Genomic DNA, 17656 nt, shown 5'->3' with positions numbered 1-17656 from the left:
CATTAAAAATACATCCTATACATTATTAATGTGGTAAATGACTATTCTAGCTGTAAACATCTGGTTTTTAATGCAATATCTACATATATGTATGGAGACCCATTTCCAACAACCATCACTCCAGTGTTCTAATGGTACATTGTGTTTGCTAACTGTGTAAGGAGGCTATTGGATATTTAGAAAACCCTTGAAAACCCTTGTGCAAGTAGGTTAGCACAGCTGAAAACAGTTTTGCTGATTAGAGAAGCTATAAAACTGACCTTCCTTTAAGCTAGTTGAGAATCTGGAGCATTACAATTGTTGGTTCGAATAAACTCACAAAATGGCCAGAAAAAGACAACTTTCAATTGAAACTCGACAGTCTATTCTTGTTCTGAGAAATGAAGGCTATTCCATGCGAGACATTGCCAAGAAACTGAAGATTTCCTACAATGGTGTGTACTACTCCCTTCAGAGGAGAGCACAGACAGGCTCTAACCGGAGTAGAAGAAGAAGTGGAAGGCCCCGCTGCACAACTGAGCAAGAAGACAAGTACATTAGAGTCTCAAGTTTGAGAAATCGACGCCTCACAGGTCCTCAACTGGCAGCTTCATTAAATAGTACCCACAAAACGCCAGTGTCAACGTCTACAGTGAAGAGGCGACTCCGGGATGCTGGCCTTCAGGCCAGAGTGACAAAGAAAAAGCCATATCTGAGACTGGCTAATAAAAGAAAAAGATTAATATTGGCAAAAGAACACAGACATTGGACAGAGGAAGATTGGGAAAAAAAAGTGTTATGGACAGACTAATCAAAGTTTGAGGTGTTTGGATCACACAGACGAACATTTGTGAGACGCAGAAAAACTGAAAAGATGCTGGATGAGTGCCTGACACCATCTGTCAAACATGGTGGAGGTAATGTGATGGTCTGGGGTTGCTTTGGTGCTGGTAAAGTGGGAGATTTGTACAAGGTAAAAGGGATTTTGAATAAGGAAGGCTATCACTCCATTTTGCAACACCATGCCATACCCTGTGGACAGCGCTTGATTGGAGCCAATTTCATCCTGCAACAGGACAATGACCCAAAGCACACCTCCAAATTATGCACAAACTATTTAGAGAAGAAGCAGGCAGCTGGTGTTTTATCGGTAATGGAGTGGCCAGCGGAGTCACCAGATCTCAACCCCATTGAGCTGTTGTGGGAGCAGCTTGACCGTATGGTACGAAAAAAGTGCCCATCAACCCAATCAAACTTGTGGGAGCAGCTTCTGGAAGCATGGGGTGAAATTTCTCCAGATTACCTCAGCAAATTAACAGCTAGAATGCCAAAGGTCTGCAATGCTGTAATTGCTGCTAAGGGAGCATTCTTTGACGAAAGCAAAGTTTAAAGTAGAAAATTATTTCAAATAAAAAAAAAAACATTATTTCTACCTTGTCAATGTCTGGACTATATTTCTATTCATTTTGCAACTCATTTGATAAATAAAAGTATGAGATTTCAGGGAAAACACAAAATTGTCTAGGTGACCCTAAACTTTTGAATGGGTGTGTGTGTGTGTGTGTGTGTGTGTGTGTGTGTATATATATATATATATATATATATATATATATATATATAAATAAATATTATAAATGTTATATATATATAAAAACATTATAATGTGCAATAAATGCAATTCTGTTCCCACAAACTTTCCTGGCAAATGGTACTGACAGACAACAAAGTACACAGTTTCATAAAGCTCATTATGCTTTAAAAATGTATGTTGGTTTCAAGTTTACAGTGAGAATGTCTGTGATTATGTTCAGTTATTATCCTTTTACAATAAGATGGTGACCACATTTTGTCCACCACAGAAAGAGCACAAATTACTCAATGTCACATATCTGGACTTTGAAAGTGTTACGCTAAGTTCACATTCTGGGCATTAGCCATCATTGCATTGAGCTGTGCTGCAGATGTGGGTCAGAGATGCCAAGTCTTTGCTTATGACTCGGCTGCTGAAGCTTAGGGGCTGCACCCTGACTGATCTTGGAGATTAGTGTAACCTCAGTCGTTAGCCAATCACCAGCAAATGGAAGTAATGTATAAACCCCAGCACATCACCAGACGGGTTTCATTTCAAACTGTTCTAGTTACGAGCAATTAGCCATTTCCGATATGGGCCTCTCTTAAAAGCTGGTGTCCCCCCCACGCATATCAGACTCCAAGAAAGCAGGCACGGGAATTTTTACGTAAGTGATTTATTGAAGCTGTTGTTTTGAATTTTTTTGAGGTGTGATGAAAGGTACTGCAGGTTCACTTATAGTGACCCTCCTGTACAGGTGTAGGACATTCCTTCCATTTTTTACTTACATTAGAACAATGTTTGTAAGCGAATTAATTTTCTGTTTAGTATTACCTGGTAGTGCCTTATTTTTTTCTGAAGTGGCCTTACTGGTTATTCTGTATAAATATAGAAAGTTTGCATTTAACAAAACATCACATGTATTTGTGCATTATAGAGTACAGTTTATTCAACAAGCATCAGGTTAGTGTGGTTATTTGTCTGGTAGCCCATTCATTCCAGAGGAGTATGTTTGAATAGTGGCCCGTCAGTCCAGAAGTGCCTTCTAGTAAAGAATGCATTCATCTGTAACTGTCCTTAGCTCACCTCCATAATCTACTACACAGACATATTCTCTTTCATCAAACTCTCAAACAGTTTGCTTACCTCGCAAAGAAAGTATTTATAAATGCTTGCATGTGTGTAGGTTCCTTGGCATGGATTTCATTTCATTGCTGTGTGTGTGTGTGTGTGTGTGAAACAATTGAGAATAGTACAAAGTTTCCAAAGAACCAGGACAGAGGTCCATGATCATTCAAGTTGGAAAACTTGCTGTGCAAGTTCATAATTACAGTAAGTATGTATAATTACTGTTCTCTCTGCTTATGTCTTCTCGGAATCATCGTCTTTGTTGGAGTCTTATAATGCCCAGCTGATGAATGATCTCTGTCCAAAATGTCCTGTTTCTCTGGAAACCTTGTGTATTAGTACATTGCAATTTTTACTGTACAATGAACCCACACACCTGACGTTTGTGTATATATATCTATACACATGGACAATATACAGTATACTGTATATACCGGTATGTGTGTGTGTGTGTGTGAGAAAATGCAGACATGGTGTGACACTGTTTAAATTTAATCTAATTTATATGATTTAATCTAAATGAAATCATCTATTTGACATCACTTGTCATGTTGCTTAAGTACCATCTTGACAGCGAGATGTCCATATTTTAGAAGGCACTAATACGCATCTTCAGAAAGAGTAGATCTGCTCTATGGGCCAATGAGGATAGTACTGTAATCAGGTGATTACAGATTCTTTCTGAATGGCTGTTTTCACTTAGATGAAATCTTACGATTCTTTGCAGGAACCATCATACAACTTGTTACATGTTGTTAAGTGAAAGGGGGGAGGGGACTGGAAGCTGAGTTATGTGATATGTGGCTTACAATTGGCTGTGCGCGCACTCTTCCCAGAGTAATTAGAGACTATGCTGACCGTCGGACAACTGAAAATGGGGAGTGTCCACTTCTATACACACACACACACACACACACACACACACACATGCCAAGATGTTGGAAAGCTCTTAACACTCACTGCTTGCTTGGTCTCAGATGGCCAGCGTGGGAGAGTGGTCACACTGGGAACAGTGGTTGAATGGAAAGATGTTGTCGTCTGAAATACCAGCACATTTTCTTGTCAGAATGAAGTCTCAAGTGGCTCATGGTTTAAGAAAGAAAAGACAATACCACACACGTTTTGGCCTTAGAGCCGTCCTCTAAAGCCACTTATGTGGGTCGGGTTAAAGACTGTAAGACCCTCTCCACACGGACTTTGTCAGTGAATCAATGATCTCCTCCCACATTCCCCAAACCTTCCCTGTGTTCCGCTTCCAGTCGCCTTGCTCTTTGCTTGCACGGCCGTCTGCATCTGTGTCTCTTGCTTTCCCATCTCTCGTTTGCTTCTCACTTTCTCTTTTCCATCCCAGACTCCCTTCTTCTTTCTGCCAACCATTCGGAGGAGTGAAAGCCCACCTGTGTAAACACCAGGTAGATCCTGTTTGTATAATGGCCTATTGGACATGGTTACCCATTTTTGTTTTCTTGGTAATGTTGAGTTGAGGAAGTTCACTTTGACAAAGGGGCTTCCCTTGTCATCCTCTCAACAGTGTTTGTTTGATTTCCTCTTGTCCTCTCCAGTTTCACATGCTATTGTTGCTCTGCCATAAAGAAAAAAAAAACCTGGAGTCTGTATATGATGTTGAAAGAAGATTGATGTTTTTCATGGTGCTCATAAAAGATCAACTATAGATCACTGATTATTGCTCCCACTTCCACAGCTCTGCAGTTTAGATGTTTTGAGTACACCTGACCTTTACACCTCCCTTGGTCTTTATGACCTGGATCAGGTGTACAGAATTGGCATGACATCAAACAATGTAGCAGCCCACCAGGACAGATTCAGAAGGGTGCTCGTGAGATTTTTTTTTCTTTCTTTCTGGAAGCATCCAAATTCACTCTGCATTGTGAGTCAGATCCAAGCTTAAACAGCTCCAACCCCCTGAGGTGTGCACATGCGAGGCCTTTCATCTTGGCATCAATAAATTATAATAAATTATAGCCTCCTCTCCTACATCTTATAGGCTTCATTGACAGATGATATTAGACCGAGAATAGCTTTAATACTTGCTCTTACACAGTGGGGATGTGTTTTAAAGTGAATTTGTATCCCTCACTGCAGAGGGATATGCACGCATCATTGACTTTAGTGTCAAACCTCATTTTGTGTATTATGGCTCTGATCCATCTTACCACATGTTTGTTCAGTGTGTCAAATTGTGGGTGACTGATGTCGCAGGGCCTCATATAACCTGCAAGTAGAGCGGCCATTCCATCCTACTGATGGAACCGATGAAGGATCATTAACTATCTGGAAAACGGTGTGGGTATCCGATGATGTTCTTACAGTCATTAGTCAACAGAGACTTTCAGGTTGTACACACGCTTCCTCACCTCCGTTTCCCCGCAGCTGTTGGGCTTCTATGCAGCATTCCTCCAGGAACACGACCAGCAGCTGCCGCAGGAGGACGCATCGCAGCCCGGACACGCCCGCCCTTTTCCTAGTGCTCACGTGCTCACGTGGTGGCTGAAGAAAAATGAAGGCGTGAGACACTCGATCCTGGCCCCGCAGGGTCAGAGTTGCCGCATGCCTGACGCCCACACGCCACACGGCTCTCTAAGCTTATAGCGCCGCCACTGTTTTTGAAATGGAAGCGCTGGGAAGGTAACTAGTGAATGGGATGTTTTAAGCACAAGTTGAAGTTCAGCCCCAGATTAAAGGCTTGGTGCACATCTGAATATCCCTAGACCTGCTGGTGGCCTATTGAGAGGTACAACCTGCTGTCACGGGAAAGCAGAAACATCTGGATGTCATTCTAAATGTTCACCATCAGCCATAGACACATTATAGTCTTCTTCTCAGTTTAAACTGTTTGAAACATTACTAGAAAAGGGAAGCAATAAATGAATGCATTTCACCATGATGTATATTTCAAGCAGGACTTTCTCATGTTAAATGTAAATGTAGCCCTCTGTTGTAGTCTACAGAGTCTGTCAATGCGGGCCTTTATATATTGTGTCTTAACATAAACCCTGGTGACATGAGTAATGGTGCTGCACTAGGCATGTGTTAAAGCTTATAATCAAACATGATGAAAAACATCTCCACCAGAAATGCTTTCTTTCTGTTGTGGCAAAAAAAAAGGGGGAGGGGGCTGTGGAGGTTTCTTTGACTCGACTTTATTCCTGAGTCCATCAGAGCGACTCGATCATGACTGAAAATTCATGTGCGTGTTCTGCCGGTCTTCGTGTTATTGGGGTGGACCGGTGCGTTGCGCACACATCTTCGTTAGCTTGCGTGTGAAGCTGCAGGTTCCTGCTCAGACAAACAGGACACTGTTGATGTTGCAGAAGAGAGTTACGGAATGCCCTGGATGTGACGTGCGCTGCCCTGACCCAGCGCCCGCCGTCACCACGTGCTCCTTGATGAGGCCATCACCCAGCCCCAGCAGCGGGAAGCCGGAGAAGTAAGCAGCAATCAAAAGCGGAGTCAACAAGGCATGATCGTGACGCCAGTAAAGGCTGAAGGAGCGTCAGCTTCTCCTCTGGGGCAGCAGCTTTTAGCGAGGACTTCCTGGGGAGATGGTGATGGGGGGAGACGGTAGAGGAAGGGAGATGGTGGTGGGGGGGGGGGGGGGGGGGTCGGTAGAGGGGGTGAGACAGTAGCTTTGAGTGTGAGAGTGCAGCTCCTCTTTAAGATCACAGCCCTGCTAAATGACAGATGTGGAAGACACTCAGGGCTAAAGTTCATGATCATGATGGCTAAAAATAAAGATACGATTGTCTTGTGATTTTGCATTGTGTCTGATTTATTTTGCCTTTATTTTGCACGATATACTCCACCTGTTGAAAGTGCTGGATGGAAGAATCCTTACCTTACATGCATGTCATCTTGGTGCATGTTTCTGTTGTAATTCATCATTTGTGCTCTAAGAAATAAGTGCAAGTTGCTTTCATATCCAGAAGAAGAAGAAGCTGGTTTGTCACTTGTGTGACCGAATCATGGGGGGGGGCGCTGAAAGTGGAAAGACTGATTGCAATGGACAGGAGATGGAGGCTGAGATGTCTGAGGCTGAGCCGCTAGAACACGACATTCTCAACACTGCGTTACCTTTTTGATCATGCCCCTCCCCACCCCCTCACCCCCCCACCCCTCCCCCTCTGTCAAAGGGAACGTGGCAGCATTGGGGATGAAAAGGTGCCCTTAATTTTACCCGAAACAACGCTCATACTGACTGCATGCAGAGAACCTGCAGCTCTTGCGGAAAGCTTAGAAACACCTGGCCTAGCCTGGTCCAGCGGACTTTGAACAGATGCTTTCATGACACACTGTATTCATACGGTTGCAATTAGGTGCAACAGGAGCTTAAGTGGGCCATCTGCAAGAAATATAATAAGCCTGGTTTAAGACGAGCATTTGGTTCAGATTGCAGCCTGGATTATAGTGTAATCACAGTTGTAAACTATTGTAAATGTGATTCATTTGTGTTCATTAGGGTGACATTTGTCAGGAGAAAAAAAAGGGTGCAGTGTTTAGATTGATTGACTAAAATAGCCTGTGTGCCCTAAATTTGATTTGACTACCTGAACTTAACTGACGACGAATCTGTTCTTTGTCAGTCTTGGGTAACACTTTTTTTAAATTATAATTTTGCATATATATTGTATAAATTTGCACTCAATTACCATGGTTTGCATAAACCATAAAACAAAAATTCGTAACATGACTGACCAACTTGAAAATTCACAAGGGCCTCGGCAAAACTTTGGTCTGACTAATTGCTCATTCCCACTTCCCAGTGTTTCATATTTATCCAGCCATAGCACTTTGAACCAAGATCTTGGAAGCCCAGCTCCCCTTTGCTCCTCCACGCGAATAAAAGCTGTGGATAATGTGTGATGTGGAACGTGTGAGAGTGCATCTGTGTTACATTAGGCTTTCATTACCATTACCATAACTCATAAATAGCTCTTAAATGAGCAGAGCACAGTCCAGACGACCGCCACACTCTAGCAACACTGCACTCCTTGCTGTCCCTTAACATATCCCCCCCTCTAAAGATTTCATTATTTTTTGAGCTAATATTTTAAATCCTCACAAGCTCTGGAAGTGAAGAATTAAAGCTTGTAGATTTACGAGTAGGTGCTACCGGTGAGCTGCTTGACAGTGATGATTTCGTACTGTATACTGACATCCATTTGAAATCCTTTTTTTTCCTTCCCCCCTGTTAGCAAGCCCTCTTGTTTCTGCAGGTTTCATGTGTCAACCTTGTGGGTATTAAGCACACATGTATAATGAAGGGTTGCTGTTGCTCTGCATTACACCTCGTGTGTGTGTAGACAAACACTCCTTGCATTTGTCTGAGGCCTGATGATGAAGATTAATGATTAGATAAAAAAAAAAAAAAAACTCCACCACACACTTCATTGCAAGATCCCCTAAATGCATTTTTTGTTCTCCCTCACTGGAAGTTGAGGTTTTCCCAAGAAGTGACACCACAGATTTCAACAAGGCATAATTACATGGCAGATTATGGTAGTTAGAATAGGGTAGTAAATATTTTCTGCACTTGAATGGAAACTATCAATTGTGACTAATCACATATTGTTAGCCATTGTTTGTTTAGGTGCATGTCAAAATCTTTAGGATTGCAGCAATATTCCATTGAGTGTTGCATGTGTATTTTGCATTTGCATGTGATGTCTATTGGAAAACAAAGAGATGAAGCCTGTGCTCTCTCTTACACGTTTTACATTTCGGACTCCAGCAGTTATTCACTCTGAGCGTATTTCCAGCTCTCGGTGCCTGTTTCAGTCCCGGTCAGTACGTGGTCATCCAGACCTGTGCTCTGCCATGTTCTCTCACTCTTCTCAGACTTTCCATGGCATGTCTTTCATGTTAAAAGTCATACTTTTGATCTGAAGTTTGTTTTGACACTCATGACTCATGCGATCATCTGGGTTCCATTATCCAGTCACATGTACAGTGTTTTTCAGTGGTGGCTACACTGGTGCCCTCTTTGTTGCCACTGTGTGTAATTGTTGATTTTAATGCAGAGTGCTGGCTTACAGTCTGACGTATGTGTCGGGTGCATGCCATGCCTTAAAGGATGGCACCTAGTATAAGGATGCAGTTGTGTGCTTTAATGCTTACTTCATGGCACTCTGCTTGTCTAAACATATATAAAGTGCCTCTGAACTGTACGGTCCGAGTAGTTCCAAGGTATCATGAATTATTGAATCCGTGGTTGTCGACTGACGGCATTGGACCTAATGGCTTCTTGTAATATGTCCAGTCCCTGCAGTATATGTGAGTGTTCTAATGGCTTTAACTTGGTCTTGGTGCCCATGGATTGAATTAACTGTCGGGGGGGGGACCCCATAATAAATTTTGATGCGCTGAAAATACCACATATATGAAGTTTAAATTAAAGCCATCGATCAATGTGGAGGCCTTATTAATATCCCACGCCTCTGCTTCCCCAGAGCTTGCCAGCCACTGCGTGCTGGTGCGCACAGGGGACAGGGAAACAAGAAAAAACAAACCAAAACATCAGAATGGAAGAAGGCCTCGCAGGCAGCCATTAAAAAGTACAAGAAAGACAAATAAACATGGGCCTTTACTGCACACAGAGGCCTGCAGCACAATCCGACATCTAAGCCATACAGCAAGACGCATGTGGCTGGGCTATAGCTGTGCCAGCCCTTCTCTGGCACTTGGGGGGGGATTTTATTGCTCTCCAGATCGAGAGGTTAGCACGCTCTCCACGTCTGTCCACGCATCTCACGACTCTGTGGTTCCAGATGTTCTGCCTTGATTGTTGAGTGCTGTCAGAGTTGGAAGCTGTTGTCAAGTGTAATATTTGGTTATGTTCACGCTGTGGACGTGGAGGTGCAGCCCACATTCTTGCTCACTGCACTAGGTCTTCTGGGTACTGATTTTAAAGTCATAAACAACCATTCAGCAGGTCTGTCATTTTGCAGTCCCTCCATCCTGACAAAGACCCAGCGTCTCATTTGTGAAGGAGGAGATGCTGCTCACCCAGTTGAGGCTTAACAGATTCTGCAGCATCTTGGAGGAGAGAAAACGAGGGACACGTGTTCTCCTCCTCTCCTGGTTAAAGTGTCCAGCATTGCAGACTTTACAGACGTGGAGTGGATCTGCCTTTGGGAACGCTTGCCACCATTTGTCTTCAACCGTGGGATACACTGCTGTCGGCTGCATGAATAATTTCTGTCTTTAATCAATGTTTGACGTTGCTTCTGTTCAGATTTTGTCTCTACATTGCCAGTCTTTTTCCCATCTGTTCCAGCAACAGGTGATGATATTGTGTCACTGTTAAAACGTTTGTTTTTTTTTTTTTGTTTTTTTTTTCCCAGAAAGATTTATTGCTTGAATTCAGCTCCGTAATGATCACTTGCACATTCCATTTCTAATACACGTCCAGCTCCCGAGTCTCCATGACCTTGTCTGACTTGTCAAACGTCACCTAGATGTTGTTTATGAAAGTACACACACAAAAGTGTTTAAATGTTGTAGCATATGGTCAATAAGGCCTTGTTGAATGCCGGAGAGAGTCAGTGTGGTTTGTGTGTCGGTCAGACGGCCTCTGGGGTTCAGTCTGAGGCTCAATCCGTCCTCACTGCTGAGCTTTGGAGACCCCGCTGTTTTTCTTTACTGACGGATATGCAAAGCCAGTAGATCTTTCGCTAAGCTCTCCCCTGTTGTGGAAAACACATTGCTGCATCTAACATGCTTTCTTGTTTACTGTCTGTGTCTGTCTACTCTTGCCCCTCAGTTCCACAGGTCTCTTTATTTTTGTTGTCTCTGGCATCTAATGGAGCTGACAGAGTACCCCCTTTTTTTTCTTCATTGCCTCCCAATCCATTATTCCCTTCTCTCCACTGTACACCCTCTACCTCTCAGTCCTCTACCCTCTACCTCTCAACCTTCTTCCTCTACCTCTCAACCCTCTTCCTCTCAGTCCTCTACCTCTCAGTCCTCTACTCTGAACCCTCTACATCTCAGGCCTCTACCTCTCAACCCTCTACCCTCTGCCTCTCAACACTCTACCTCTCAGTCCTCTACCCCTCAACCCTCTGCCTCTCAACGCTCTACCTCTCAGTCCTCTACCTTCTACCTCTCAGCCCTCAACCCTCTACCTCTCAGCCCTCAACCCTCTACCTCTCAGCCCTCTACCCTCTACCTCTCAACACTCTATCCTCTGCCTCTCAACACTCTACCTCTCAGTCCTCAACCCTGTACCTCTCAACACTCTATCTCTCTACCCTCTACCTCTCAACCCTCTATCCTCTATTACCAGTATGGTGGTCATGGGAAATGGCATTAGAATAAGTACAGAGGAGTAAGTACTCTGACATGGAATTAAAACCTGGCGTTCATCACAAGACATTTACATTGACAATATCAACACCCAGAACTTTCACTCTAGTTACCTTATACTTAGCCTGATTGTGTGATTTGTTTGTGACTTGTGTATTTGTCTGTATAATTTGTTTTTGTGTAATTTGTGTGTTAACGGGCCGCCCAATGGAGGATGGGTTCCCTTTTGAGTCTTGGTCCTCCCAAGGTTTCTTCCTATTCCCCACCATCTAGGGAGTTTTTCCTTGCCACTGTCGCCTCTGGCATGCTCATTAGGGATTTGGACCCATAGTATTGTTAACCTTGTAAATCCTGTAAGACGCTTTGTGACAACATGTTTGTGAAAAGCGCTATACAAATATATTTGATTTGATTTGATTTGAGTAGTACTGGCCACCAGTGCTGGTGAGCCTCGGGATGTTCCTGCACTCTTACACCTTACACCTGACTCATCTCATGACGCTCTTTGCTCAGGTACTTAATCAGGTGTAATAGAGTAAGGAAAGTGCTTTGCTATGCAGTGCTATAACTCTCCAGGAATGAAAAAAAAGTCATGAAAACGAATGACCGATTGAGAGAATATGTCATACAAGGAGGTGTATCTGGAAACTCTTACTGAAACTGTCCTAGCAGGCAGAGACCTTTTCTTCAAGGCTAAAGTGGCAAGTAAATGTATTGCACATGTCAGCTCTAAAAAGCTAATTTCACAAGGTCAGAGTGACTTGAACAAACATGAGAGCTTTTTAAGCCCCTGTGATACAGGATGTTAACTATCATGAACTCGTGTTGAAAAAGCTGTCGTCACTGTCATTTTGACCTTATTTTACTGTGTGTGTGTGTGTGATTGTGTGTGTGTGCATGATATATGATAAAATCATATAGTAGATAAAATCATATAGTAGTGTTGTAGCCTATGGGATTTTTTTGTATTGTTTTTATTAGAATTGACGCATTATGTGACATGAATGTTTCTGGTTAGGAAATGATGAAAAACACTAAAGTATTAGAAATGATAAAAATGAGAAATAAACAACATTCAACTATTGCCATATTTTAATTTTTTTTTTCTTTTGATGATCTGTCTCTAGGTTGCTTATAATGGCCTTATTATGGAGATGGTCCACCCAACATCTGGAAGGATCTCAGTGCCAGGTCTGTAAAGACTATATTATTGTTAAACACTGTTCTTTGTATCAGCCCATTTTGATTGCCCACTGTCTTTGGCTTTCTTTGGTTTGTCAATATCTGTGGATAATCTGTGTTGTCCTCTTGGCCATTGACATCCCTTTAACCTCTTTAGAAACCATTTTTCTTCTGTTTCCCCATATCACCCCAAAGTCACCCATGAACTCCTTTGTTGGTTGTTGTCTTTTGTTTTGTTGCCATCAAATGTGTGATGTATTACCTCCTCCTGTCTTTCATGTCTAGAACAATAGAATGTTATTTTATTTTCCGGTTGCTCTATTAGTGAGGAAGTCAGTCCCAGGTTCTTGGATTTGACAGTCCCAGCGAGACTGTTATGTGAACATACTCGTTCTTTCTACTCAGTCACATATGTAAAACAAGCTTTTACTGGTCTCCGGGCAAAGACAGAACTGTGGTTTTCTTGACATCTATTTATCTGACAACTGTCCTTATTCCTCAGTAAGAATGCTTACCATAAACGCTTACCATAAAAGGTTAGAAACAACTTTTTGCACCATTGGGAAGAAAGTAAACTTCACAAGTTCATACTGTCCGATGATAAGTGAAAGGCAACGGCTGTTGATAGTGATGGGGCGGCACATTTGGGCAAAGGAAATATTAAATGTGTACTTATCTGGAAGACCAGAGACACCTGGATATGATGATAGAATAGAACTAGAAAGATGGAAATATCAGCAAGAATTTTGGGGGATCCTGGATGTGGCTTTCATATATGACTGGGTTTTAATATGAGATTTACTCACTCAGAACTCCTGAACTCCATGTGAGACCACTGCAGACTGTCTCTTCAGACAGGTGGCTTTACCAGCAGAACTGCTTCAGTGCAACCTCTGTGCCCACGAATACTCAAACTCAGACCAGTTGCATAGATGCCATAACCCTAACCATGATTATCATCTGTGATAATCTTCAAACAACTAAACACGCTCCAAGTGTTGCCACAGATAGTTGGGTCATCAAACCTTCTGGCATTCTTTGGTTGAAGAGCTTCATGGAGGCATTTACTTCCTTAGTCTACCCTCGTTCCTAGCACATACCCCAGTGATTTGTTCCGTTACCCTCCACAGTTGTTGTCCTTCCTCTCTGTACCAAAATAGTCTTTAGAATTGTTTAATGAACAGTGCTCCAGCAAATGCCAAATGCTTCCAGAACCACAAGGCAAATGCACAGTGCGTCAACAAGTCTCCAGAGTGATATCCTGAACAATCAGGCAACCCCTTTGAAGGCTGTGACTCTGCTGTTTACCATTTTGTATGTTTGCATGTTGATGCTGATACCTAAGCTGGATCGAGAGCGATTGTGTAGAATGTCCCACAAAGCAGGGGGCCACAACCCACAACAAACACCTTTTTCCATCATAGAGGCCATGACCCATCTGCTCACCAACATATACATCACACTCCAGTACACACCCAGGGCCTCTAATCTTCCACAGCAATTTGCATTGGCCCAAACAGTCAATCAGGCCTCTTTTTCCCCTTCATCACAGACCAAGTGCAACAGAAGTTCAGGCCTGTTGCACATGTGGGCTACATGTTGTTTGTCAAGCAAAAAGACCCCAAAAAGCATGTGTCTGTCTGTGAGCTGACCCAAAGTAATTAGTATGCTGTTTTCTTCCTCTTCCTGTTGGTTTTTGTGTCATTCTTTCTGTAAAACAAAAGGGAGAAGCAAGCAATGGAATTTCAACAAATGGATAAAATTGACCATGTAAACATTATGTAACGGCAGTCAAGTTGCACTTGTTGAGGATGAATAAGAGCAAAGCAGTTTGTCCACAACAATCAGACAGCTATCAGATTGCATAACCACTAGGCCTGCTGTGCTCACCTACTCATTCTTTTCCAAAAGTGGAATCACTAATTACATTGGAATAGAAATAATACCCAACCCATGCGAAGTGCTGCAGGATTACCTCCAGGAACCACTCGTGATTTCTGATAAGCACAGCACCTCAAGTTTTTTTTCTGTCCAAGGCAGGGAAGAGCCAAGGGGTGGGGTGGGGGGTAAGGCTGCTCTCTGAAGATGTTTTTGCGCTGCTGATTGCGAGACACGGCCTCATTAGCAAGCGTGCAAAACAGTTTATTGCTCGGCATGTCCCAAAATAAAGTCCTTTATTTCAACTTAAGCTCTTTGTAAGAAGTACTTTGTTAGTTGGTTTCAAAGCCCATTGTGAAATGTACCACTGAGAAGCTAAGAGGTGATTAGCATGAGTTTGTTGTTAACAGGGACTTATGTGAAGATCTTGACACTGAATACTCTTTTGATATTCTTTTTTTTTTTTATAAACATTATAGATACAGATGCTATCAATCTCTCTCTCTCTCTTTCTTTCTCTCTCTCTCTCTCTCTCTCTCTCTCACACACACACACACACACACACACACACAAATACAACCTGAGTCCACTTCCAAGGAAAGTTATTTCAGAACTTATGGTGGAAAAGTAATACTTTTTTATTTTCTTGTCCCTCCACACAATATTTCTTAAACAAGACTGCATAATAGTATCCAATATAACGGGAAATTAGAAAATATATATTTATCTAACGCGCTTTTAGAGCATCCCAGATAGTGCCTTGAGACGTACAACCTCTTCCCTTTTTAAAATATGTGTAAGATATATAAGATGCTAAAAGGGATATCAGTCTGGTTAGCATGATGGGATTAATGAGGTCCCATCAAGAATATTTCCATATTCTTGTCCTAAATTCTTTCCTGTTTTAGACATCAGTTAAAGAAAATGTATAACAATAACAATATTGTTAATGGAATTTGGACCTCATAAAGCCAAGAGATGGGACACAGTCATTACTCAGACTCTTCATGCTGTCACTTAATATCTGTATAGTCAGAGACATAAACAAGATGAAATATGAAATCAATTAAAAAAAAAATGTCTTGCCAAAGCACATTGATGCATGTCAAAAACTGGACAGCAACGCAAACTATCACAAACTATTAAATGACATAAATTTGAATCTGTTAGTACAACTGGTTCTAGCATGAAACCTATTCTCCTTCTGGAAAAATACACAACATGAAACCAAAATGGATAACATGCCACTGCAGAACAGAGTGGTGTGTGTGTGTGTGTGTGCGCGTGTGTGTGGAGAGGATGATATTCCCACACCTGAGTATTTTCATCAGCATGTTGGACTGTAGGTGTTATCCCTTTGGGTAGACATCACCTTATAGAAAATGTCTGCAAATGTCAATTTGAGTTTATTCTATATATGGGAATTTCTTTGATTAATTTTTTATTTTTTTGAAGTAACATTTCTATATTGCTTGACCTATAGAAAACCTTTTCATTGTTTTGTCTGATGTGCGTTAGAAACTTTCCCACAAATGCTGAAGTTTTCCCCTCACCTATCGACTATTTACATGGGATATGGTGTTCACTACCCATTTGGCTTTGACCTGTTGATTCTCTAATGTCATTATAATGCTATCTTGACATGCTGGTCTTTATATTATTATTATTATTATTATTATTATTATTAGACCTTTATTTATACAGGTAGTCCTGTTGAGACTTGGCGTCTTATTTACAAGAGAGACCTGTTTCCAATACAATATAAAACAACAATTAAGCTAAAAAAAATAACAATTAAATAATATACATATTGTTCATACACATCATAAAACAGAACGTACAAGATATAACAAAAAATTTACAGTAGGCTAACTAATATATATGATGGCCACTTATGTCTACTTGGTCTTCTCCAGCTTGAATTTTACTGCTCTCTTTCATTTTTTCAATTTAGCTTCAGTTTGGCACTGGATTACTGTCTTAGCTCTCAGGAGAAGAATTTGGCCTTGAACTGCTTTGCCAAGCTTATTTGACATTGTTACAAACAGATGGAAACATATTTTTCAGGAGTCCTTCTTATGAAAGTTAAGTCATGATCAATAGCAGCTATAATGCACATAATGCCATACTTCCATCTATGCATCCTTTGCATCCACTTGTCCGGGTCCAGGTCATGGGGACCAGTAGCCTAAACAAGGAGGCCCAGGTTTCCCCTCTCCCCAGCCACCTCTTCCTACTCTTCTGGGGGGGATACCAAGGCAATCCCAGGACAAGCGAGAGATATAATCTTCCCAGGCCTTCCCTGGAGTCTCCTCCCAGTTGGACATGCCTGGAACACCTGACCAAGGATTCACCCAGGGGGCCTGCAGACCATTCGAACCCCTCAACTGGCTCCTCTCTACATGGAGTGGCAGTGGCTCTTCTCAGAGACCCCTTTGGATGACAGAACTCTTCTCCCTACCAAAGGGAGGACCCGGACCCCCTGCAGAGGAAATTAATTGGAACCGCTTGTATTCACTATCTCATTATTTCGGTCACTTCCCTAGAGTTTGTGACAATAGGTACATTTACTGCCTTTTTTGTCTTTTGGCTCAGCTCTTTCTTCACCACAATGGTCCCGTACAGCACTGCAGAAGGCCTGTCAACCTCCCGTTCCCTCAACAAAAACAAAAAGATACACGAACTACTCCACTTGAGGCAAGGACTCACTCCCGACACTCCAAACCCAAATCCCCTCCACCACTTGAACACGCCGAGAAATAATGTCCATAAAAGTTATGAACAGAATCTGTGACAAAGGGCCGTAATTATTGCATATTCTGTCTATGTATACCCATCTTTGCTTTCTTAGCTCGGCATGTTGTCCTCTGCGGATATTGCTGTCTCCCTTTAAAACGAGTCTCTAGCTCCCATGAAGACCTGACATGTGCCATCTTATCGAGAGCGACTTACAAAGTACATGGCTATTGTCACAATGCATGCTAGATAGTACCGTAGATGGATCTGCCATTTCGATGGTAACCCTAACCCACTGTCAGATTGCTTGAGTGTCTGTATAAAAAAACAGGTTTGCATTTGCATTGCCTGCTTGGATCACATGCTTAAATATGAAGCTGCTTTAAATAGAGCTCGTTCTTATTCCTCTACTGCAATTACTGACTCAGGTCACAAGCTCAAGTGACTTTTTGATGCTGTCAGTAAACAACTTCTACCTCCCACTCAAGTACCCTCAAGCTCTAGAAAAATGTTCTGCTTTTCTAAATTGTTTTCAAGAAAACATTAGTACTGTCTGTTATGATTCCCCTTCAGATTTTTCCACCTCTCTCCTGAGTCTCTGTAGCAATAGTTTGACTTTTGTCCTGTTCAGACTGACTGCATCGCTGATGTAATCTTCAAATGTCTTTATTTAGTTTTTTTATATTGGAAGCAAATGAGCACTGGATGCAGCTGCGCAGAAAGCATTTCAAGAGCATATCCATTAATGTTTAGTTAAGTACCTTTTAAAGATTATTATTTTATTTTCTTACAGTATATTACACAAGTGAAAAGACATAGACATTTGATTATGCTGCGTGCGGAACAGTTTATTCTCTT

At 42.0% G+C, this 17656-nt stretch overlaps 1 protein-coding gene across 5 annotated transcripts in view; it reads left to right on the top strand.

The window, feature by feature from the left end:
* sugct (succinyl-CoA:glutarate-CoA transferase) overlaps positions 1-17656 on the top strand; it is a 77429-nt gene that overhangs the window by 51434 nt on the left and 8339 nt on the right. For 2 of the 5 annotated variants that reach the window (XM_076971169.1, XM_076971175.1), the window contains exon 13: positions 12130-12193. In XM_076971169.1, the coding sequence (XP_076827284.1) occupies positions 12130-12193 (64 nt within the window). Of the gene's footprint in view, positions 1-5068; positions 5357-6009; positions 6228-12129; positions 12194-16657; positions 17474-17656 lie in introns of those variants that run through there. The other 3 variants (XM_076971171.1, XM_076971172.1, XM_076971170.1) reach the window with 3 other exon arrangements.

The sequence above is a fragment of the Brachyhypopomus gauderio genome, chromosome 13, assembly GCF_052324685.1.
Source record: "Brachyhypopomus gauderio isolate BG-103 chromosome 13, BGAUD_0.2, whole genome shotgun sequence".
In the NCBI taxonomy this organism is placed as follows: Eukaryota; Metazoa; Chordata; class Actinopteri; order Gymnotiformes; family Hypopomidae; genus Brachyhypopomus; species Brachyhypopomus gauderio.
This window is presented reverse-complemented; position numbering and strand designations above follow the sequence as displayed.